Source organism: Oenanthe melanoleuca, chromosome 3, assembly GCF_029582105.1.
Source record: "Oenanthe melanoleuca isolate GR-GAL-2019-014 chromosome 3, OMel1.0, whole genome shotgun sequence".
Lineage (NCBI taxonomy): Eukaryota > Metazoa > Chordata > Aves > Passeriformes > Muscicapidae > Oenanthe > Oenanthe melanoleuca.
In genome coordinates, this window is record NC_079336.1 from 50,929,609 (window position 1) to 50,955,201 (window position 25,593).

The 25,593-nt window shown below is 38.4% G+C and overlaps 1 protein-coding gene across 3 annotated transcripts in view; it reads right to left on the bottom strand.

The window, feature by feature from the left end:
* The window catches only part of PTPRK (protein tyrosine phosphatase receptor type K), a 371,462-nt gene that overhangs the window by 64,829 nt on the left and 281,040 nt on the right, over nucleotides 1–25,593 (bottom strand). For all 3 annotated transcript variants that reach the window (XM_056487252.1, XM_056487251.1, XM_056487253.1), the window contains exons 8-13: nucleotides 24,833–25,135; nucleotides 15,202–15,311; nucleotides 13,787–13,988; nucleotides 10,820–10,925; nucleotides 3,798–4,071; nucleotides 933–969 (exon numbers count right to left, since the gene is read on the bottom strand). In XM_056487252.1, the coding sequence (XP_056343227.1) occupies nucleotides 933–969; nucleotides 3,798–4,071; nucleotides 10,820–10,925; nucleotides 13,787–13,988; nucleotides 15,202–15,311; nucleotides 24,833–25,135 (1,032 nt within the window). The remainder of the gene's footprint in view (nucleotides 1–932; nucleotides 970–3,797; nucleotides 4,072–10,819; nucleotides 10,926–13,786; nucleotides 13,989–15,201; nucleotides 15,312–24,832; nucleotides 25,136–25,593) is intronic.

The window sequence follows — 25,593 nt, forward strand, 5'->3', positions numbered from 1 at the left end:
AAGGAACCATTTGATTGCTACTGTCTCATTAGAGGCAACAGCTTTTCATTTGAACAATTAAATTGAGGGAAGTTATTTTTAAAATGGGGCTGATGTGCCTCTACAGTACCTTAGTACCGGGTTGCTCGTATCTAAAGTTGTTTTTATGCTGAATATCAATATGCAATTAGAAAGAGACAACATAAGTGCTGGACCTCTGTAGAAGGCTCTTTGGGCATTTGTAAGCTCCTTGCTTATTTATGCTGCCACAGTCTATCAAACAACTCTCATGTCAGCACAATCAAGCCACCAAAACGAATGGCTATAAATACAGTCAAAGCAAGAGATAACAATAGGCAGAACAACTAAGTCCTCATTTGAAGATGAAACAGTGTTTTTGAGTGAGCAGTATGTGATTAACCTGCTGTATATGGGGTCAACATGATTTATTCTCAGAGCTATGCAGCCAGCCTTAGTTCTGGAACTCACTTGCTGTCAGAGATAAGCTTTTCTCAAATCAACCCTCCCCTATGTCTCGCTAACACTTGGAGCTCTTACTTAGGAAAATTAACTGTCATGTCCTTCATTTAAATTATTTCCACCCCTGCTTGAAAATAATTGTTAGTCTAACAGACAGTTTACCCGTGTGCACTTTCTTTTCTCCTGCCCATCTATCTGCTGCCTGCAACACTTCAGCACTCTAAAAGCAGATATTGAAAACCATAAACAGAAAGGGGGAAAAAAGAGGTGTCCTTATTTTGTCTAAATTCTGAATATTGCTAGAACAGTACTCTCTTGGCTCAATACCAAAGAATAAAAAGCAGCAGACCGCTACATTTTAACACAATTGAGTGGTTCAAAATAGAGGGATAGTACTGCCTTTGCTTTGAAACTTTAATAGCAGCACTACAATTCATGTAAAAAGCTACTTTCTGTGGGGATGAACCTCTTACCTTTTGTAGCTATTCGAACACACTGAGTTTTGGTTTCCTGTTAAGGAAATAAAAATAAAGAGAACAGTCAGATCAAGGGCTTCTTATTGTCCTCCCCACTCCATAAATTCATCTTAGATCTACTGATCAGCTGGTACAACCCAATGAGTTGGCTCACAGCTCTGGGCTTAGCAGGGATGGAGGCTGGGGAAGTTTGTCTTGATTGGACTGTACTGTCCAGGATAACAGTGGAGAGAAAAGGTTCAGGACAGCCCAAATATAGTAAAATTTCAAGTTATTCAAATCAAATGGAAATCATGCCATAAGAATACAAAGAGAGGGTACAGCAGGAGGAAAAGGGAGGAGTGGTGCTCCTATTTATGTCACAGCACAAAAGCCCTGAGCTTGTGTTGACCTGAAGCAGCACTGTACACTGTCTCCAAAATTATGTCTTGCTACATCCTTACACTCTTAGAGTCACCTGAAGCACATGAGCAACACACTCCCACATGCTTCTGGGTGTGGAATAAGCACAGATGCAGAGCAGATATCCCTCCACATATGACACAGCTAAGCTACAACCTATACTGTCTGCTCAGGAGACAGTGGTTTGACAGCAATGTGCTTTGGAAGATGTTCCACATGCAAAGGCAATTTGTGTGTAATTTACCACTCTCTCCTCTCAGAAGTTTGGTCAGCAATTAAAACAAATGAACAGAGAAATGACTTGGTTATGAGGAGTTTGGACGACTTGAACAGACAAGGGTCAATCATAACGGGGTTTCTGACCTTACTGTACAATGAGCAGTAATTTTAAAGGCAAACATACTGAAATAGTATAAGGTTGTGTGGGAGGATGCAGCTGCTGTGGTATTAGCTCACTCTAAGCAATATTAGCATGTAATTTTAAAATATAATAATGACAGTTTCACTCTATAAAATATGCTCACTCTAGTCCTCCATCCCTCAGTATTCAATCCCCAAATACATCCTCTAGCATCTGTCTCCTCTTGAAGATTCAAAAGCAACAGTTAACAGTTGTTGCCAGTTTGTAAAGTGCTAGCAAAACTCTAAGTTGAGCCACTTACAAGGCCTCACAAGGACAATTCAATAGGGACAATTTTTCAGTTGAAATTGAAGCTCTGCAAAGTTTACTAACATAATCTTACCTATTCTCCTTAGTTAGTGATTTACTTGTCTGTTTCTGTTCAATTTGTCTGTGAGGATCACACAGTAAACTCCTCTCAACCCTACCATGTACTTCAGAGCCTACTTTACTTCTCTCTGCCTATTTTGGTGATTCTACTGCTTTACAGCAAAGAATCTCTTTAAATATTCTGCAGTTCAGAGGTTATCTTGCAACCACTAGATCTCTGTCCTGGCAGAATGCAATGCAATTCCCCTCAAAACCTTGCCCTAAATCCCTGTAGGAACAGAAATTTGATCCAAAGTTTCAAACATAACAAAGAAATCTGTTTTAGGATTACAATCTCTCACAAACTGAAATCAAGTTTAAGTAAAAAATACTGCATTCTTCTCTCATTTTCTACTTATCTGTCAAAATGTAAAAGCCAGAATAAATACCTATGTTTTTAGTTAGTACTTTCATTTTACTTTTCTCTCCCCATTTTTTTTTTTTTTACCTCAGGGAATGAAACAAATTTCCTTACAATGCTGTCTAGTGGAAATCCACAAAAGGAAAAGGAAATTATTTTTAGCAGGTGAAGGAAATATGGATGGGTGTCTAGAAGTCACCTTTTATTTAGCTTTGTTTATTTCATACAGGTTTTTAAATAAGAACTGACAAGAGGGAATGGTCTACTGAATCAGAAAAAAAAAATCCAGTTTTCTAACACCTTTGTACCCATTCTGACTTGAAGCATATCCAATTTTCTGAATCCTAGGTAAAGGCTGAGATTTTCTTCAAAAGACTCCAAGGCAAGGCTGCCTGTTAGCAAGGATTTGTTTAGTCACCAGAGAGACCCAAGCATAAAGAAGGGTAAACACTGCTTCTGCTCCTTTCCAATGGTTCTGGTGGCTATCAGTGACTATCTGCCTATTTGTCCTTTCTAGTTCCTGTCTGAATGGCCTGGACACTTCAGTTTTCTAAACAATATATTCAAATATTAAATTTTAAATATCTAAAGCTTCTCCGTCTACCTTATATTCCCTTCTCACCAATCCTTTTCCTCTCCCTCGTTTTTCATTTATAAGAGGAAAAAGCATTTAAGAGCAATAGCCTGGGGCTTGCAGAGCCACAGTGGTTCTTTGCACCTGGAACCTCAGAACCTCTCTCCCTGACACTTTTCCCCCTTCCATATGCATAGAGCCAGTAGCAGTACTCAGCAGCAGAGTTAAACAGAAGCACCAAGGAGGTAATGAAGTGAATGACAGCCATAACTCTACTGCAGTGCTGCCAGCCTTCTGAAGCTGCACACCTACACAGAAAGACTATCAAACTCATGGTGGGCTAGGAGTCACATTTGCTCAAGAAAAATTTTTTTTGATGTCCAGTGTGAGAGTCTTAAAAAGTTTGCAATGTTTTACTAGTCTATGAGCAGCTCACATTCTCTTTATCCTGCAGTAACTTAATCTTCTGAAGAGTGCAGCTATTGAGAATTGGGGAAAGTGCTGTGGATGCTATTTACCAAGCAGCCATTGAAATTACTTCCCTCAGACAATTACTATGAGATGCATCCAACTCTCATCTAGCAGCAGTCCCTGTGACACGAGGCTGATGTGAAATATGAGTGGCGCACTGCCATGCTGTCACAGCACTGAGGGGATTTCAGCCACGCCACTGCCAGCACCTCCCACGTCCAACAGTCCCAAGTGTCACCACAGGCCTGTCTTTGCTCCCAGGAGAAAGGTGTTGTCAGCACTTGCCTTCTCGACGCTGCTCATGGCCTGGAAATAGATGTTGTAGCCTTTCCGAGGAGCCAGCGGCGGGTTCCAGAAACCTTGGTACGTCCTGTTGTCACCCACAGTAAAGGGGGATGGCTCTGGCAGGTTTCCTGGGGGCAGCTGAGCAGCAAAGTAATATGGTGACCCTCCACTAAGAGCAGTCTGGTAGGTGACAGGGATTTGGTAGCACTCCATGGCTCCAGTTTCTCGCTTTGTTCGGTGCGGGTGCAGCTCTTCAACAACAATCTGGTAGGCACTGGTGAGACAGAGGAAAAAAGGACAGACAGGATATGGATGCAGAGAAGAAACAAAGGCTGGAAATATAGCAAAGCTATTTATTTCAGCTGTTGTGAAGAAGCAGTGTCCATTCTTTTTTTCATGTAAAACAACAACACAAATCCACACGTGGCCTCTTACTATTACTTTCTTTTAAAACTTTTATTTTTTGAAGAAACAGAGGAACAACTGTGTAAAACTACAACAGAATAAACTCTTGGCTGATCAGAAGCAATTTGAAGTTGCATTTTCCTTTGAAAGAGTATTAGAGAAAGCTGAGCTTCAAGACCCAACATAATGGCTGCCTCCAGGCTGTGCTTGAAGCACCAATTTGCAGTTGTCATATCATTAGAGACAGAATGTGCTGACAGGCTTCTCCACCTCTTGACCTTGCTGTGGCTTCTATCTTGGCTCAGAGCTATGCAGATCCAAAGTACAAGTGACATGCTGTAATACAAGCACAGATGGACAGAAATCTGTCCATTCCACTGAAATAGACTGCCTCATTCCTTTACAGTTGTCAATGATAAAATGTTATGAATTGCTGAAGCAGAGAGTATTCAGCCCATCAAAACACCATCTTAACCTTCCAATACCTCTGTTGAAATGGATCATGGCTTGGTCACTTATAGAAATCACCTGCTCAAAATAGAACAGGTCATTATAATTCTTCTTTCTCCTTTAGGGGAACTACCTAACTGCAGGACGTTATCAACTCATTATCAGCTTCCTCTGCTTTTCAGAAGTACAGAATTTACATAGTGAGAGCAGAAGGCAATCCTTAATTTTATAAGAAGAAAAGAAGAGATTTGGGAGTCTTAAGGCATGTAGACAAGAAATCTGAAGCTTTTGAATTAAACTGGCAGACTTGTCTGTCTCAGGTTTGTTATAAAGCTTTCTAAACCGAAAAGGTAAAATTGAACCAAGTTCTCCAAGTGTCACTGCCTTGCTGCAAGGACTCAGAAAGGCAAAGACAGTCCTCCTCCTTTCAGAACTTATGGGGCAGCATTAAATTATTTTGTCAATTTTCTCTGCTACTACTGCCCAGAAAACTCAATAACTGCAGTGGCAGAGATAAAGTATGATGCTGGAGAATGGAAGAAAGAAGAGAAGAAATAAAATGAGAAATTAGTTTCATGTCTGCCTTAAGCTGAAAGAAAACATTAGCATCCCCTTTTCCTAACATGTAAAAATTAAGCAGGAATGCCTCTTTCTTCAATTTCAAGGTGCCCAAGTAGAATATACAAAGTCATGTCAGTTTTGAAAGTCCAGGTAGAAAGAACAATGTAAAAAGAAAAAAAAAAAAAAAAAAAAAGAGACCTGGGGATATCTATTTCTCATAAACTGACCATGAACTGAGCTCAGTTATACATCACCTTCTGTGGTTAACTCTATGTATTAACCATCTCCACTTAATGGAGACTGTACCAACAAATCACTTGCACAAAACCCCTGTACATCCAGCATATTTCTTTATGCTTCAAAATAAAGGTACTAGCAAAAAACCCTAAAAGCATCGGTATTTTAAAAACTTGACAGGATGAAAAATATTTTTTAAATTTTTTATTTATAATGTCCCAAGGTAAGAAAGTACTATTGGTATTCATTCCCTCCCTGGCCTGGCCCTGGACCTGGGCAGGGTTAAAAAATCTGTTTCAGAATTGGGCAGACAACCAACTGGAGAGCACTGGGACACAGACACCACGGCTCTGCTGCCTCAGTTCTGCAGTCTTCTCTCATCAGCTGCCAGTGGTCTGGGACAGACACAAATTCAGCTCTCAGAAGTGACAGAAGAGCAGGAAAGTTGTCTGTGACACCCTGGGAGCTTCAAAGGAAAAAGCCAGCAGGGACAGAGGAAGGACAGTGCAATGCCTGAATGTGACAGAGGCAATGGTCCCCTGGAACAGCCTGGTTTGTCACACAGCTCCAAAAATGAGACACACCACAGTTACCAAACCAACCCCCTTTCCCCCTCCATTTTGTAGAATAAGGGAAAAATGGGGTATCCTCTTTTTAAGGGTCAAGTCCCTTTGGAGACCAAAACAAAAAATCAAAGATGAAGGGCATGAGAATCAAACTGTTTAAAAGTCTCCTTTTATAGCATTCTTTAAAAGAACACTGTAATTTTTGAAGGCGATATAAAAGGTATGGCAAAATTTTAAGCATGAGATCACAATAAAATGTGAAGCTTCTGAAAACATTTCAAACAAATTAATTTATATAAAATATATTCCAAAAATACTTTATGGACCCCTATGTATGAAAAGCTACAATATGTGGAAAATAAGACATAGATATACATATTGTAGTCATCTACACTTACACAAAAGAAAAAACAGCAAATGACAGAAACTGTTTTAAGTCCCAAACAAAGCTTTTTAATTTTTATTTTTTAGATTTTTTTTCACAAAGTACATATTTGCCTATCCTCTTTAGATAGGTGATCTGACAGTATTTTTCATGCAGCATTACTAAGGCTAACAAGACATGGAGGAATACAGTCATTTACCCCTGGGCCCTTTGTGATACCATCTGTTTAAACCCATTTACTAAACACTGCAGTGGCTCCAGAGTAGCACTGTTACTCTATGTGCACATAACAATGTTAGGAAAGGACATCCTGCTGTAACATGTGATGAGACAAGTCAAAGCTAAATTTGTAAATTGAAAAGTGAGGTGTTCACTGGCTGCAAATGCCTTTTGATATCAGGTATTAGTGAAACTTTGCCTATGTACTCTGTTTATCACCGTGTCTTTACATATAATTAATCCTAGCTTCAATTATCTTAGGTTTTCTATAAATTATTTTTGTGCTGGTGAGAATTCATTTATTGAGAGAGATTTTTTGTGACAGGAGCTGAGGGAATTCCTACAATAGCATTTTTTCCTGGTCTTTTCATCCAGCAAAGAAGGATTAAAATAGGGAAATAAAGAGAGAGGAGTGGAAAGCTTAGATGATAATATTCCTTCTGCTTGATGAGTAAAATAAATTTGGAGCTATTCTGAAGAGTAATAAAAATTTCAGAACCTGCTACATAAATCATCAGGATCATAAAGGCCAAACAGTTGTCTGAGACAGCCAGGTAAGCAGAGAAAATTTGAAGATACAGCAGCTGAAGAGCTCCTCAGCTGAAATTTTCCCAAAACAAATTATTATTTCTCCTGATAAAACTTCCTTCTTTTTTTTTTTGGTTAATCTAAGAAAACCTGTAAAGCACCTCTCTATTGACCAAGATAATTGCAAACAGGTGAAGGAGGTCTCTGATGACATCTTCCTTTTTATCCCTCCCTAAAAATTCAGGCTCCCAAAGAGATATGGCAGTGGTGAATGTTGTTCATGCTTTAACCCTATTCTGACCAGACTTTAAATACCTGCTACACATCTTTCTATGTGTCTAGTGGAGATACATCTTGCTCTCCTTTGACAAGCACCAGACTGACTGACTAGCCCAAGTTTCAGCTCCAGCTCCTGGAATTCTAATTGACAATGTTTACTTGCTCTCTGCCATGGTCCCCTTAATTAATCTTGCTGCAAAATAAAAACAATTGAATTCTTCATAAGGAAGTACATGAAAAGCACACTTTAACAATCAAATAAAATAAATTTAATCGTTAAAAATTTATTCTGATTCTGATGTACACTCATTGTAATCCTCATCAGCAGTAGGTTTGAAAACAAAAAATTGTTTTTCTGGTACTCAGTTAGAGACCTTCAGAAAAACAACAGCAACAAATCACATCTTCAAATGAATCACCATTGATTCTGCTGACTGGAATCTCATCCACAAGATTGATGGTGAAGCAATGCATGCTTCAAAGTGAGCCTGAGCCATCCAGCTTTGTCTCCCTCTGCATTTCTAGTTTGTAATTTTGTTTTAAAACTCCGGGAGGCCATAAAGTATGCCAGGGATTGCACAATAAAGCCTGACAGTGAAGGTATGATTACAGCCATGTTAAAACTGTGATGATTAGGGCAGCCAGGCATTGCCTTTAAGAAATACCACACATAGATTATTCTTAAGGAACATCTGCTTGCTGATGGGGAGGCTATTATGGAAATCATAGCACATAAGTCCATTTGTAAAAGCAAAAGAGTATCAGACTGAACTTTTTATCCTTTTCCTATTTTGTTTTTCTTTTTCCTTTTTTTTTTTAACATGAACCTACTCATATTAAACGAAACAACAATCTACATCTCCAGTGATTGCAGGACTGGGTAGAAACAAAATGCTTCAAAAAGCCAGCTGTATTCTTCAGGGTCAGGCTAAAGAGCAGCATCTGAGTCTCTTCTACTCCATCACAGGTGTAGGCACAGTGATCCATTTTTTCCCCACCTACCTAGTAACACTCATTGTGGCAGCAAGCCAGCTTCCAGAGGAAACAAAACTGCAGTGTGGATGGAGTGAAGCTTCACTAAAATATAGCATAAATTTTAGCAAAATGCATTGAATCAATTCAGAATTTCAGTGTGCTACATTTAACTCCCTATTAAGAAGCTGCTAACTGCAATAAGCTTAACTTTAGAAAAGGCAATAACATCATGTCTTCTGCACTCCTCTGGAGAATGCTTCTCATTCCAAGTAAGGAATAAAACACCTGGTTGATTTTAAGAATAAAGCCCAAGCCTCCAGTTATGGTAAAGGGCTTATTTCCTTGGCCTCTTGATGTTAGAAACTTGATGTCAGGTTTTAGAAATTAACTCAAGTGGGGAGGGAAGATGACAGAATGGACAAAAGAAGTATGTTTTTTTGAGAATTCAGTCAAATAACAGTTATTAATACTCTGTGAAACTGCCATTATTAAACTGTCTGTTATCATTTATTACACAGATTCTTTCTGCCATCTTCATAGGCCACAAGCTCATGCCATTAAACTAAGGATGCTGAGAGGAAAACTGACAGAATTAATGTGAGTTTGTGTGCTGCAGGTTTGCTCTGCAGCAGGTACAGAGCAGAGAAACCAGAACTTCTTGAGCTAGGTTGAGTAATTTTCTAGCTCCATGAGTAATTCTCTAGCCACATCCCATCATTCTACCAGTTCACAAAAGAAGCACTGCTCCAGGAGGGAAGCCCAGGACTAAAGACTGACCCCCTGAAGATGTGTGGTGGGATTGAAGATGGAACCTGCTGCTGCCAGCACAGGAGTGCCCTGGAGCAGCCGCTGTAAAGAAGATGTGCACCACCACCATCAGTAGATCCCAGTGGTGTCCAGCAGGCATGCTCTGGGCAGCAATTTGCCTCAGCTCCCTCAGGTGGCCAGACACAAGATGGAAAGGATGTGGCATGGGTTACATGAGTGACAGATGTCACATTTCCCAAACAAGGACAGCTTTCATTAGGGTCAGCAGCAGGAAGCCTTTAAAAGCACCTACCTTTGTAGGTAGTGAAAGTGTACAAAGTGAATTTTAAGCACCTGCAGATTTGGGAGCATTTTCAGATCAAAAGTCTGGTATCCATGGTATCAATTAAAAAAAAAATAAAATCCCTATTTTACGAATCCAAGTCCCTTACAGAAAGCAGTCCTGTTCCCCAAAAATCCTAGACTTGCCCCAGGGCAATTTCTCAGAAATGAATGATATGTGGGATTACAATTTTAAATATAACATGACAAAACCTCCTGAAAAGGGGATGAATCTGGATTATCTTCTATGACAGAATAAAAATAAATAACTTGATAATACCAATCATAAGAATGATTATATGATAAGTACATAAAAATGCATATAGGTGTGTGAGTCATTCCCCATAACACTCATGTAAAACATACATTCCTCTTAATGGAAATAGACTTAAGAAACAGTTAATTTTCCTCTGCTTTTAGGGCTTGGGCACATGACTCGACATCAACTGAGCTTTGATAGCAGACTTAATGTAACACAGAATGAAATGCATTAGCCTGCATTTCTCTAAAATGTCACAAGGGTAATAGCATGAAAACCTTCTGATGCTCAGCAGCTAATTAACCCCCAATTAGTCAACCCTGCCCCTGAATATTGCTGATGCAGCCATACCAGTAAAACACAAATGGAATCAAATAATATCATAAAATTTTTACACTAACAAGTAGAAGTAAAGATCAGGATGTGGACTAATCTTTGCAAACAAAATTAAATTATCTCTCAACAGAGAGCGGAAAGGGAAAGACCCCTCAAAGTTAACAGAAATGAAACATTTTAATATGATTAGAGGACACGCCAAATAAAATTTAATAGCTTGCTACATGATTCCTAGTAAGAAGCACTCTCAGAAGAAAAAGGTCAAATAGTTTGTATTCATCACTATTATTCTCCCATTTCCCCATAGCTTACAATTTTCCAATCATACACATATGCTATAGAGCAGCTGACTTTGAAGCACTGGAGAGAAAGTGTTATTTTCAATTTTACCTTCTGACAAATACCTTTCAGCCTCATATTGCAGAGGCCCTGTGAGAAAGTAAAAAGAAATTATAATGGCTAGAAGGTGGTTCTGAGGACCCTGTATCACACAGGTCAGGTAGCTGAATGATTCAGGTCATAACTATCTTTTAAAAATCCCTGCCAAACCCAGAATTTATTTAATTACATGTCTATTGTCAAGCTAGGTGTAGGTAAGAAAAAAATAGTGATGTTAAACAAATATCACTCAGAAATGAACAGTTGCATGTATGGTGATACAACAAGTATTCAATTAAAAATTAAATCTTTTTGATTTTTATTTATATCTATATATATATTATTTTTCTTTTACCTGATAGGTGCACCTTTGGCCTGTGCAGGTCTCAAGAGTACAGTTATAGTAGTAGCAGTTTCATTGAGAGATGCATCGACTCCTTCATAGTCTGGTAAAGTGGGAGCTGATTAATGTTGAGCAGGAAGGAAGAGAACAAAATATAAATCAGTGAAAATATTTTGAATTTTTATGAGGCTGTGGCTGTTTGGAATATAGAACAAAGCCAGAATTTTTATCAGCCACTTGAGTAATTTTAAACAGTTTTTCCAGTTAGGCACAATCTTTTACTATAGCATGAATGGGACTTTATAAACAATTGATAATTCCATCCCTTAGCACTTTTCATCAAATCATGACACCTCTCAACTTGAAGCAACTTTATTCAAGAAGGACAGAAATAGAGTGAGGATGTGACTGACAGGAAACCCTAAACTACAAAAAAACCCCAAATATTTTGGCCTCAATTCTTCTACCCTGCAAATAACTACAAACACCATGTCAAAGATCCAGCTTCTACCATCCTTCTCCAACAATTTAAGAACCTTTCAGTTTTTCTCTTTAACATCATGGGAAACAATGCAATACCAACCAGTGTTCAGGAAAATTGGACTTATACAGACATGCATCTGTGGACTAGAACTGGATCTGGGAATCTATTCCCCTGCCCATTCCTATCAATGGATGGCCAAGCTGCTCATCAATCAGCTTCAAAACTGCTATGAAAGAACAAAATCAAAGTCAAAACCAGAAGCAGTTGAGGAACTGATTCACTAATGGACTGTCAGACTGTCACGCCCTCATGGCAGCAATATTTGTTGTGGGTGGGATGGTTGTGTTGGCAATTACTTCAACCATGCAGCTGTAATCTGCTGCCTGTTACAGTCCTCACTGGTAATACTGTTGCTGACTTCAGCCCCAGTGCAAGGAAAGAAACAGGATTTTCTGTGAATCAGAAAATAATAGATTTCTAATAATTACTAATTTTTCATAAGTTTGAAAACTATCTGCATGTTTGTGTTTTCTTTTAAATATGTGCCTGTATCATTTCAAAATCATTAATGAAGCCTGTATATTTCAAAATGAACTTTCACAAAAAGATGTTTCCAAGCAGGACATCAATCATTTAAGTCATAATAATTTTACAATACTGTGTCAATAGATAGAGAGCTCTGAAAGACTAAAAGCCTTGCTTCATTAGTCCTAGATCCTACATGGATGTAAAACCTGTTCTTATTTCAGGAAGAGATATTTTATAGAATTAATGTTCATTTAATGTTAATTTTAAAATTACTGCTTACACCATGTTCACTAGAATCACAGTAACCACTTGTTAGCTTAGTTAAAAGGAATTTCACCCCTCATTAAACTAAAGTTAGCATTTTTTGAAACATGCATTGCTCCATATAAAGTACCAGTCATGCAGAGTAGAACTAGATAACAGTTCAGTGTAAAGCAAGATAGAAAGAACAGGATGAGGTTCAGATAAAATGGGAGTCACAGCTTGCCTTTGAGCTTTCTTAGCATTAAACCTGTTTTGTCAACTAACTCTGTCTAGAAAGTTGTGCTGTACTGGATTCTAGACAAAATTCCCAACATTTCTGTGTGGAAAAGGAGGGTATATCTGAAGAAGCCTGATTTCACTGTAGTCCTATATAATCCAAACACATTGAGGCACTTTTCTCTCAAAATACTGAAATATCAGACATGCCAGCAAGATATACACCTCTTTTCTTTCCCTTCTAAAAAAAGGTTAGGATACAAGTATGCAGGCACTACACCATCATCATATCTGAAAACTTACGAATTAGAATTTGTTTTGAAGAAACACAAGGACCTTGAAACAACCTGAGTAAAATATCAGACCTCAAAACAATCTAATAGCTATATAAACAGAACAGAGCACATCATTTGGGATTTTTGGTGCGTTTGGTTGGGCTGTTTTGAAGGGACAGAGATATGAAGAGTGCTAGTGCTTATATTCTGGGGTGGAATTCCACAAACTGTTCCAGTTAGCCATGACAACCATGGCATTTCATTTGCTACACAATTCAAGGAGCTCTGCCTTGAATTTTCCACACGTTTTGATTTATGTGTGTGTTTTCACGTACTGTGAGGAGACTACATGAACAATGTCCCAAAAAAATCATAGGTATATTCCACCACGGTATTAACTTCTTTTTACAGGACAATCTGAGTTTCATTATGACAGATAATGAGGAAAATAACCTGCTCTGTGGTCTTTAAATTTGTAAATGACTGACTTCTTTGATGTCTGCCAAACTCTGAAGTCACCATGTCACAAAATCAAGTTTCTCTGAATATAGCATTGATTTAGTTTCTCCTATCAACTGCAAAGCCACTACCTTATTTTTTTGAGAAAAGTATTTAAATTTAAGAAAATAAAAATACCAAAGCATTTAATTTGAAATTACTGTCTTCTAGAGTTTACAGTGCATTATTAAGACAAATATTGAAGTTGATGCACTGAAATAAATGAATAAAGGCACGAAGAAGCAGAACTATGTGAATCTGGCAAAAGAAATGAATACATTGTCCCAACTACCCTGACTCTGTTACAGCTGTGTGCTGCTAAGTGGTGTCACCTCCAGTAAGTCAGTAATTTTCTGCACCTGACTTTACCAACCTGCAATGTTGACCTACAGAGTGTTGAAAGGCCCAATTATTTCAGGTTTACACAGCACTTGAAAATCTTTGGATGGAGGTACTAGATTACAGAAAAAAAAAAACAGTTTACAACTACAGCTGAGCAATTTTCACCTCATGCAAGGATTTATCCCTGAACTTATGCTACCCTGTGGTGAATACACTCAGAAACATTTTTAGTAACATAATTTCTTCACATTTTAATATTTTGTGGGGGTTTTCTTAAGCATTCCACAATTTCTCAAGTCGTACAAAAATACTCAAAGGACATTTCCCCCCTCCCCTCCCTTGTTTTTTCTTCATGCTGTTGTTTGTTTTTACCTGAGATGTTGGTTGTTACGTTGATTGTAGTTGCTGGCCCAAACCCTTTGATGGTGCTTGCACGAATGAAGAACTGGTAGGTAGTACCAGGGTGCAGGTGAGAGAAGACGTGGTGTGTGCTGTTCCACAGCTTGGATACTGTCTGTGGAGGTCCTGCCACTGGAACTGCAGGATCAAATGACTGTATACTGCTGTAGCTGACCTGGGGAAACAAGTATTTTTGCAACAATTCTTAAAGGCTTTGGCACAAGGGATTTAGCTTAGCTTGGCTGGAAAGGAAACAAAAGACCCACGCTCATCGAGCTACCCATTTATCTTGGGGATACTGCAGAATCACAGAATCATTTAGGTTGGAAAAGATCCTTCAAATCATTGATTCCAGCCATTAACCCAACAATGCCATGTCCAGCTCTAAACCAATGAGGATTTCATGTGTACTATTGAAAGGCTATGCAGGAGCCCTTCATCATTACTGCTGGATGACACACTCCCTTACTGGTTATAAAATCACCACTGAACACTTTGAGCTTCACAATTTGCTTTCTTTGTAGCTGCTCTCACAGAGCTAATGTCCCTACTCCTGTTAATCCACTGCCTTTTGCATCTGTTTCCAATTAAAAACTAAGAAAACATTTATCTGCTTTAATCCCATCCATCAACTGCTTTTACATAGTTCATATATGGAAAATGTCACTGTTACGTTCCACTGAGGTGAAGTGAAAAAACGGCTGAGTTGGGTCGAGCTGCCTACCTGGTTTAGCCCATACTACTTAGTGAATTTTGTCTGCATTAAATAAATAAATAAATAAATAAATAAATAAATAAATAAATAAATAAATAACTTTTTAAAGGGATTTTGTTTAGTTTGCCTTCCTATAATTCACTAATACACAAAGTTATATTTTCTGTTCCTTCAGAAGAGGAGTGCTGGCAAGTGAGGCGTTTGTTACTCAAATCAGGTTGTGTTATCTGCTAACTTCCTGTGGAGGTCCCCAGAAGGGTCATGAATTAAATACACTTTAAAGAGAATTTATATGGAGGTTTTCTTAAAGGGTGATATCTAAAAATCTAACAAAGCTAAAAAAAACATTGCTCCAAATTTAATACCCATCTTATTTTTCATGTAAGTAAGTTCTTCTCGTTAACAAAATTTTGCAGATCATGGCTGTCATGGCTTTGGAATGGTGTATAGCAATAATAAAAGATTTTTAAGGCACTTGACAGGGATGCACAGTCATATGCAACATAATTACAAATTTTGAGTATCTAATCACTACAGAAAATCGTGTATTCAGTAAATGAAAGGAGCATATTATTGAATAGCTGCATACAGAGCACAAACACCCCCTGTCGCCCACCTCTCTTGATGCACCTCCCCAGCCCCATCCTATGCTTGTTAGGTGTTTAATGATTACCTCATACTGAGTAATGATGCCATTTGGATCCACAGGTTCCTTCCAGTTGAGGAAGATCTTATCTTCAAAAGGAGTTCCTTTCACTGATTTGGCAGGTATAGGGCCTGGCACTACAAACAAAACAAAAGTTTTAAAAATAGGAAATTCATGAGACAGAAGAACTAAAGAGACAACGGAACATCCTATTAAACTCCAAAGTGAGCACAGGTCTATTTTTATTAATATTAATTTGCATGCAAAAGGCAACAGTAGAGTGTGTGAAAAAAGCACTTCAAAGTGTATTTTGTCATTTGCCGTGCAGAGAGAGCATGAAGTTGAAACATTAACGTTATCCCCACATACAGTTTTCAAAACTCCATGCAAAGTCAAATTGTCTAGTAGTATAGCCAGGGGAAACAGTTCAAGCTAGATTATAACTTCAGGGAACATCACTGAACTCTGTAATAAGCGTGTCTTAGGACAAGGACTACATGGTTCTAAAATTCTTTTAAAAGGAAAAAATCAAAGGCAAGGAAGAGCTTCTGTTATACAGCTTCTTCCAAAGGAGAGAAATTCTTACAAAATAGTTCTCAGTCATATCTTCTTATGATTTGTTGTTTTTAAAGAAATCCTCATTTAAAAGAGAGGGCTGAACATGGGCTGAAATGGCACAGCTGCCATTTCTTTCAGCCTTTGACCTTCTCATGTGCAGAAGGATCAAGACTGCTCTCTTCAAATCTTTCCAATAAGAGATGTTTTCAAAGCTTTGAACTGAACAACACTAAGATGACCCTACTTTCTTGTTTTAAGGGGAACCAATATCCCTGGTGTAATAACAAGTCTGAAATGTCACCTCAGGCCTCTTTGCCCAGGTGATTCACAGCACCTGGTAATCCCATCAACACGGGGCAAAAGCACTTAGTTATCTCCCATTACAGCTTACAAGATATTTCTGCCTACATAGACAATTCCTCTTTATCAGAGCAGCTCACCTAGATTTGAACACACACATGTGCTGAAAGAAGACATAAGTGAATGCCTGGAGAAACTCTGAACCCAACAAAACACCTTCCCCCCTCAAAGAGACAAGGTTTTTCAAACTGGCAGACTTTTGATCTGTTATTTCTATTTAATATATTGACATATATTTCTGTCTCCTTCTAATAAGCCTATTTTCTTCCATGCAACTTTCAGTGATCCTTATGCATGACACTCCTTGGATATACATTATCAAAGCAGACTGAAGTTTTACAAAGAGCAAAAATAAATTAAAATCCAACGGATCAAAGGAAGCCCCAAGTGCTGTGCTAGCAGCAGGAAAGAGTGAGTGGTCTCTCCCATCAGTGAAATTTATTTCATTCTACATGCAAACTGTAAATGATGATTTGACCCTTGGTACAAATACATAACTTGGCACATTAATAATAAATTCAAGTAGTCAAAAAAAGCCCAGAAGTAAATAGGTGAGAGCTTTGCAGAATGCTTTTGTCTAACTGTCATAAGGAGGCTTAGGAGAAGTTAACTAAAATCACAGGCTGGTGCTTTTCTTCAGTGTCCCAGGACAGACCAGGCAGTGGATGAAGGCTGACATGCAGAGACAGCCCCTCTGCGCTGTTCGTGTCATTGAGAGACTTCCTGTAGGCAAAGTTTCATTTTTCACAGGAATGCCCTACAGTATTTCCTTACATCTGAAAAGAGGTATGAATGTACACTGCTGCACATGACATTTTCTTTGGGAGATGCATGCAGGATTTTTTGTTCATGTACATCTGTGTTTGGGAAAGAACATGGATATGCATCAGGGCATGTACACAGTGTATGAAATTTGACATTAAACCACATCAAAGTGCATGAGGTAAAAAGAAAACAGACATGATTGCTCAAAAATATGCAAAATACTTTTCGTGCGGTGCTTCAAAAAAGAAATGTTTCATATTCAGTTGAAACTGAGTGCAGGGCACTACATTTGATGGTTTAATAAATCCTCCCACACCATTGGTTTAAATGCCAAGGTGGGAGAAGCCTCTAGGCTCATCTCATTCCATGACTCTTTTCTTCTCTTGCAATACAAAATTTGATGCTTAAGGCAGCAGTAATAGTGTTAAAGTGACTGGAATTATGTGATCCCAGTTAGTTTCATGCTTCTCTTCCCACTGGCATGGGAAGGGTACAAGAACAGAAGATATCACAGCAATGAGCACCTTGCTTGGAATCCCAGTTCCAAAAGGTCAGAAAGAAAAAGAGAGGAAGCATCTAGAGAAAGAGAACAGTGATTCCCACAAACCACATCCACCTCCACAGATTCATAAAAATGAATGTTGGGACTAACCTAAATAATTTGAGAACTCAGCTGGAATTAAAACAAAGAAACAAATAAAAGTTCAAGTGCCCAGAAGAATGAGTATAAATTAATATCAGTTTGAAGTACACATTTTGATGGTCTGAAGTTATTTTTTCCTTTCTATTTTCCAGTTCAGCCACAGTAAAAATGTCTTTTAATCACACTGCTTTACCAAAAGGGTAAAGGGAGTCAAGAAAGAGAAAAGCAGGAGTAAGAGAATTTGCTTAAAGAACAGAATATCTTCAGGTTAGTCAAAATAATAATTCCTTAGCGTTCTCATTTGTTCTTTTATGTCTTTGTTATTAGGTCAGTATTTGTTATAAACAGAAATTTTTAAAAGGCCAAAATTAGTAAAAAAAATCCCTAAACAAGCAAGTGAAACACCAAGAAAAGAACAACAGCAAGGTAACCTGTTGGTATCCCTACCCTAAAGACTCAAACTGCATTTCTCCATGTAGGCAGCCATTGCTGTCTATTCCCTGCAACTCCCTGCAAAACTCTAAGGATTTCAGCAATACCTTAAATTTCACCTTTCCAACAGTGTTAAGAGCCTTCCCTCTTGCAGTGGTTTTACCTTGGCTGGATGCCAAGTGCCCACCAAGCTGCTCTCTCACTCCCCTTTCCAGCAGGACAGAGGAGAGAAAACAAGATGGAAACCAATTAGTGGGCTGAGATGAGGCAGATTACCAGAGAGAGAGAAAAAAAACAAAAAACAACAACAAGCCAAAAAATCAAAAGTTTGCACATGCATATGCAAAGGGGAAAATTTAATCTCTATTTCACATCAGTGAGCAGTGTTCACTTCTGGGGAAGCAGGGCTTCAGCACGTACAGTGGTTACTCCAGAAGGCAAAAATTGTAAAATAAAGCATTCCACACCATTCCTTAACCCTCTCTTAGCTTTTACATCTGAGCTGACCTCATATGGCATGGAATAGCCCTTTGGTTGATTTGGGTCAGCTGGCCTGGCTGTGTCCCTTCCCAGCCTCTTGCTGGGGGAAATGTTGAGAGACAGCACTGATGCAGTGCCAGCCCTGCCCAGCAGTACCAGAACACTGATGTGCTACCAGCACCTTTCTGGGGAACAATGCAAAGCCCAGCACTGCAAAGGCTGCTGAGAGAAAATGAGCTCCATTCAGCCTGACCCAATACACCTTTGTATAATATTTAGAAAGGACTTGGGTCAAAACTTGCCACGTAAATGTCAACCTTGTGGTGATAATAGCTTTCAGAAAACTCCTCCCAAACAGCAGGAAAGGCTTTCTTCAGGCTTCTGTGAGTATTTCCAGAAAATCCATCACTCACCATGGCACATTTTTGCTTACTTCTCAGCTTCCATTCTTTTCCTAGACAAGCTCACACTTTTTCCCTTGGACTTAAAACAGTTTACACTTAAATCAAAACACACAGCTACAAGTGTGTTAAGGTGAAGTATGTTACTTAACATAATCATCTGAATAATTCAAAAAGCATAAGTAGCTGCTAGAGGAGTAGAACTCAGACCTTTTGGCCTCTGCACCCACTCTTGCCAAAGAGTTCTGGTCTGCTGACCTTGTGAAGTGTTACCCCACCATCTCCCAGTGACAACAGTAAACACACTTTCCCATGCATTATTCTATGTAAACTTCCAACAAGTCAGGATTTACACTTTTCTGAAGAAGGGAAATCATTTAGGTGGGTTTAACTATATGGATATCAGAAGAGATTTTGTAATTAAGCAAAAAATCCAAAACAAGCAAAACAAAAAAAGCCAGTAAAAAAAGTATACAAGCATAAAATGCACATACATATGAAAGTAAAGATTATAGGAAATCTCAGCAAGGTTTTATACTGAAAACAACACAAGCCCTTCTTTCATGATTTACATTCATCCCCAGAGCTTTTTTAATAAAACTGTATATTCATATAGTGAATAGCTGATAATCCTTTCTTCTATATGCAGGTGGGATGATGGACTTTATAAATACTATGCATAATGAAAGTACAAACCATCAATCTGACATCACACCAATTCATTTTAGACCAATATATTTGCATTAAATTATGTCACAGTCACAAATAAATTGTTATTCACAAATAGTGTCACTTAAATGTTGTTCTACATGGACTTAACAGGAAATTTATATTACTATACATAACTTCTGGAAAAACAATGTATTAACTGACACCAACCACTATAAAAATGAATTTATATTGCTTCAGTTTTCCTGCTACAAAATAATGAAAGTGGATGTAAACAGAGTATTTTTATTATTATTATACTCCATGAGAGCCATGCACAGTATTACTATGTTCTGTGGTAAAAGTTATGTGCAGAAATATATAGAGTTATATTGGGAAAAATTCCTTTGTTGTAATCAAAAAGGGCAGCATATCAGCAGCAAGCTTACAGCTTTTCTCTCAAAGTAGATGCTCATTTTCAGGAGATGGTGACAGTCTGTCCTACTGCTCAAATATTTCCAGAAACTAAAACGAGCCACATTTCCATTGGCTTTTACTGAGGGGTTGCCATTTTTACTTTACTACAGCTGGAAACTAAATTTTAAATAGAAGCAAGTTTTATATATTAAAAAGGAAAAACAAAACTAGAACTGCTCTTACTGGTCCTTACCATAACAGCATTTTGCAGAAAAGGTGGTGGCAAAAATTACATCTTTGGAAATCCCTCAAGCTGGACTATTTGCAGTAAAGAAGAAAATACTATTGAATGTTATTGGGAAAAAAGCTGATTTTATATTGACAGTGGTGTACATGCTGCACTTGACATTTCTTTTCCAGCCCCAGTATCATAGTTTAAACCCAGCCAGCAACTAAGCTCCATCCAGCCAGTTGCTCACTCCTCCCTCAGCAGCTGGATGGGGCAGAAAATAAATGAAGAAAATAATATGAACAGCAATGATAAAATAATTAGAATATATATAACAAATTCTGGGCATTGTAATTGCTCACCCCTCACAGACTGATGCCCAGCTGTTTTCCCAGCTGTGAACCCTGGCCAGGTTTCTCCCCAGTTTATAAGCTGAGTGTGATGTTCCGTGGTATGGAATGTCTCTCTGGCCTGGTCAGGTCAGTGTGCTGGCTGCTTCCCCTCCCAGGCTCTTGTGCCCCTCCAACTTAGTATAAACACTTCTTAGGAACAACTAAAATATCAGTGTTTTATCAACATCATTCTCCCCCTAAATCCAAACCTCAGCACTGTACCAGCTACTAGGAAGAAAATTAACTCTATCCCAGCTGAAGCCAGGACACACATTTAGACAGTATGCAAACTATTTCACTCCTTTTTTTTTTTTTGTCCCCATTATAACATTTCCTCTTTCTCTGCCCTTCCCCAGAGTGGCAAGCCTGCTGGAGTTTTTCCAGGAGCATGAGTAAGGATTGGTATCTTAACCCTGCATCACAGCTCTCAATATCTCTGCACGGAGCAGACTGAGCCAAAGCCTCTGAAAGATCAGGGGACCTCATTTGTGTCCAATGAGCACATGCTCTGCCCCAGACCAAAGCTTTCTTATACTTTAAGCCACAAAATGGATACTTCTCCTATTCCAAGTGATCCTTTTCAATTAGTTGTTTGCCTACTGTTAGGTGACACACTCCCTTACTGGTTATAAAATCACCATTGAACACTTTGAGCTTCACAATTTGCTTTCTCTGTAGCTGCTCTCTCAGGGCTAATGTCACTACTCCTGTTAATCCACTGCCTTTTGCATCTGTTTCCAATTAAAAATTAAGGAAGCATTTATCTGCTTTAATACCATTCATCCACTGCTTTGCAAAGGGTCCCTCTGAGCTGGCAGCACACTGGTCAACAGGCAGTTCCAAGAACATGTGCACACTGATGATTCATGCTAAGTGAGAAATTCACTGCTGGTTCTTGTACTTTGCCCCAAAGTGCCAAGCTCTGCCTTTGCCCAGCACGTATGCAGCCCCAGTTTGCATGAGCCTTCCTCCACATCCTTTATCAAATCCTTCAAACAGTGTCCATTTTCTGTACAAGCCAGGAAAAGCAGTCAGTCCCTGTCATAGCACAGATAATGCCAAGTGCCTGTGGACTCAGAAGAGCTTTCTTCCAAACCTAAGTAGCTGTGTGGTTTCTCCCCAAAGTGAAAGACATGTTGTTTCTCTTCTAAAACATGCACAAATTTCCGTTTTCATCATCTTTTTGCAAAACTTATTTAACAGTGTTTCATTCAGGGGTTTTATTTTTACGTGGAATACAACTTCCTAGAAGCACTAAAACATACTTTAAACATTAATTCCACCTTCCCATGTTGAATAGAAATACTGAAACCACCAAGTATTTAGATCTAGCTTTGGTCAAAACAAAGACTGTTCCAGACTGTCATGGTATTCCTGGGCTTTGCTGTCTTGCAGATACTGAATTACAAGCTATTAAAACTTTTCTCCTTTGACAGTCATTGCTCCAAAGATCAGAAGCACAGCTTTTGAACCTTACCTCATTCTCCTACTAATTGTTTCTTGAGTTAATTGTGCTCCAGGTATCATATGATACTGAGTTACCACTCAGCATTCTGACAGATCTGACCATTTCTAAAAGATCCCCCTGCCCAGCTGCACAACCTTACATAAATGTGAGCCTTTGTGAAAGACAGAGATCCTCCCTGTCTCACAGAAGAGCCTCATAAAAGTCCAGAGTCCTTTGTTTTTAGGAAATCCTAGAAGTTCAGAAAAGTGTAAAGATCCTGGCAGAACGGAGGAATTGACACGAAAGATGTAGTGAGATGAAGGGAAAGGTTAAAACACAACAATAACTGAAGAGACAAAAGGGGCAGCTTGGAAGCATGGGGAAGTGTGATGAAATACAGAAAATGAGGGAAAAATGGTAGAGGGGAAGAGACACAGGAAAACATGGCATAGGCATCTCTAACTCCAGGAATCTATGAAGTTTTTACTTGTTTAGCACTACCTTGTGAAGAAAAAACCAGCACTGGAAAGAATCCCACACTACAGAAAAGCTAACAAAAATTCAATTATTAGTTGTCATCTGGAATTTTCAGAGTTTCTATTTATCAAAAGTATACAGCATAAGTGCACAGTTTCAGGTAATCCTGTTACCCGGTGCTATTTCTAATTAATGCTATTTGCAAAAATGCAAAACAACACTCTATTTCTTCTATATTCCTTCTCCAAAATGAATAACTGATAATGCCTCTGTGATATAATTAAAATTATGGTTGGGCTATAAAACCTGCAAAAACCATGAAGACCATGCAGCTTCATCTGACCACAAGTGAAACGTAGGGCACAGAACCACATATATAATTGGACCTCTCATCTTCTTAGTCCAAGTCCTGCTTTGGGCTTCACACTGTGCTTAGAAACAGTTTCAGATACTTGATCACTCAGACTGGAACTAATTTAGCATTGTACACATAAGCAGTAGGTACAGTTTAGTTTACTATTGCTATGGGAGCTCAAGGAAAGACTCAGGTGTGAACCTCTCAGTACTGTACATCATCTGCAAACCCTGAACTTGGAAGTCATGGCACAATGACTTTCATGGCACATAGACTTTCAATCAATCAGTAACACAAAATTACAATCCCAATAGTTTCCCAGAGTAAAGCTCATAGGGGGCTATTTTCAGGTCACAAGCATTATTACCACCAGCACATCTAAATATAGGTACCTTTTAAAATGCATTAGTCCCACCGTGAAACATCTGCTTCAGTTTACCCTGGCAACTTCTGTTCACTGGGTGAGGCTTCTTCTACACTGCACTACTTGTGACACCACAGCCCTCCCAACTCGAGTTCACTGACAGCACACTGCCAGTGTGTTAGCTTGAGACCAAAACCTGCCTCATGTACACCATCTTCCAGGAAAATCCACATCAAAACCAGGACACAAAGTATATAAGCTCACTTAATTCTGCTCCTGACAAGTACTGACACAGTGACCATCTGCCATCTCCACACATCTAACAAGACAAAGGCCATTGGAAACCACTGCCTTTCTTGAAAAGCCACTTAAAATGGAAAAGAAATTAATTTTCCATTAACCTAATAATACCAATTCTACTCTTTTTAACTTTAAGGAAAATAGCAACCATACATACCCACAATGTAAACACAAACACAGAAAAAACTCATCATAACATATGTTTAAAATTCACTTAAAAATTAATTTGAATTTTATGAAATATTCTAATTCTGTACTTGTCAATAAGTCTCCATAGATGCATAGATGCATCTATGTGTCTATAGTTTTCTACAACTCCTCATATTCTACCTATTTAATAAATTTTTCTCTCTTTATTGCAACAGTAAATATACCCCTCTTTTACTCCTCATAAAATTGAAAATATATGGAAAAACAGCACTACCAGACTCTAACACTGAGTGTTATATAAAGCTATATTTTCCATTCATTTATTTTGCAGGCAAGTAAACACACTACCTTTTTCAATTTTACCTTTTTATTTATCTACAGTCTTACATTAGTCCAAGTATTCCATTTTTGTTACCTATGGAAATATCTATTTCCATTTTGCTGTTGTCAGTACTTTCACAAAACCTAAACATAAGAAAAAGAAACTAAAACTATTTTTGCTACCACATTTTAAATATTATTAGGGAAAAATATCAATTTTTATTTTAATATCTTTGATACCAAGACTCATAGCCTAGCCTCTGAATGTGTCACCATTAACATATCTACATCTATTGTTTGCTTTTTCACAACTGAGGTAAATTCAACTGTCTTGCTGAAACTTTGTTGAAAGCATTTTAAAGAAGAATCACAGAATATCTGGAATTGGAAAGGACACATATGGATCACTGAGTTAATTCCCAAGCTGTCAAAACAATAATTTAATTTGACAGGGGGCTTTCAAATAGTTGACAGATAATATATTCTGTGACCTGCAACATAAATTATTGCTCAAATATATTTGCTATAGAGGTTTGAAATCTTGAGTAGAGTCTTTAAGCACTGAACTCAAATATGATTTACAGAATTAACTTTCAAATACTACGCCTAACACCACCATGTGTTTCTCATCATCTGCATTAACACAAGTTTTTGAAAGCCTAGGAAGCCATCCTTATTTTTTTGGAGAGAGAGAGACAGAGAGAGAGATCCAGTTTGACTTTTGCTGCATGGACAGTTTTGGCTGCATATGCAGGGTGACAGCTATAATACCTTCCTAGCTACCATTTTGGGGCTAATTAATACATTAATAGAAAAGAACTTCCACCCTTCACAATACATATTGTGACACACAAAATAATTTCCTTCCACGTGCCTAGACTGGACTTGGATGTAATTTCCATAAGAACATTTAACATACCATCTTCATCTGTCTGGATAATGGTCTCCTCGCTTTCCTTCCTCCCTTCTGGGTTGGTTAAGATCATCTTGAGGCTGACATTAGTGTAGGGAGGCAAACGATCCACGACGTGCTGAGGGGCTTTGGGGTCCATGTCCAGGCAGTCTGCTTTGCTCTCGTTGTGTCCACAGAAGTAGTGGTAGCAAATAGTGACATTGAAAGTATGGCAACGGGTGATGTTGTAACCCAGAGATTCCCAATCCACAGCAATGTGTCTGGCCTGGATCTCAGCAATCTTCAGTGTTTTTGGTGTTCTCATGGGTTCTAAAAAATAGAGCATAATGAAGAAAACACTGTTAATATTCATCATTCAATGCTGAACTGTAGCTGGTAGATGGGACATTCAGGAATGTGAGAGTAAAGGAAGCACCTGAGAAACAGGCAATATCATCCTTTGGACAGGTGCCCTGTAGGAAAAAATGCTCCTTATTTATTTATTTTTTTTTACTTCATTCCTCTTTGTCCTGACTTTGCAGGCCTAAATCAGTGATGGAGACTTAGCAATAGTGAGAAAAAGAATAGTTAAATTATCAGTGGAGCAATTCAAAGCGATTGAAAATACAGGCAACAGATGCAAGAAAAGTGACCAAAAGTCTGTCCACTCAGCTATCATTACTGGCTTCCCTTCTTGAATTCCCCCTTACCCTTTTCCTTTTTTTTACCTGTGTAAATTAGATAATGCATCATAACAGTAAAGAGTGAACTACATTATGATTTATCAT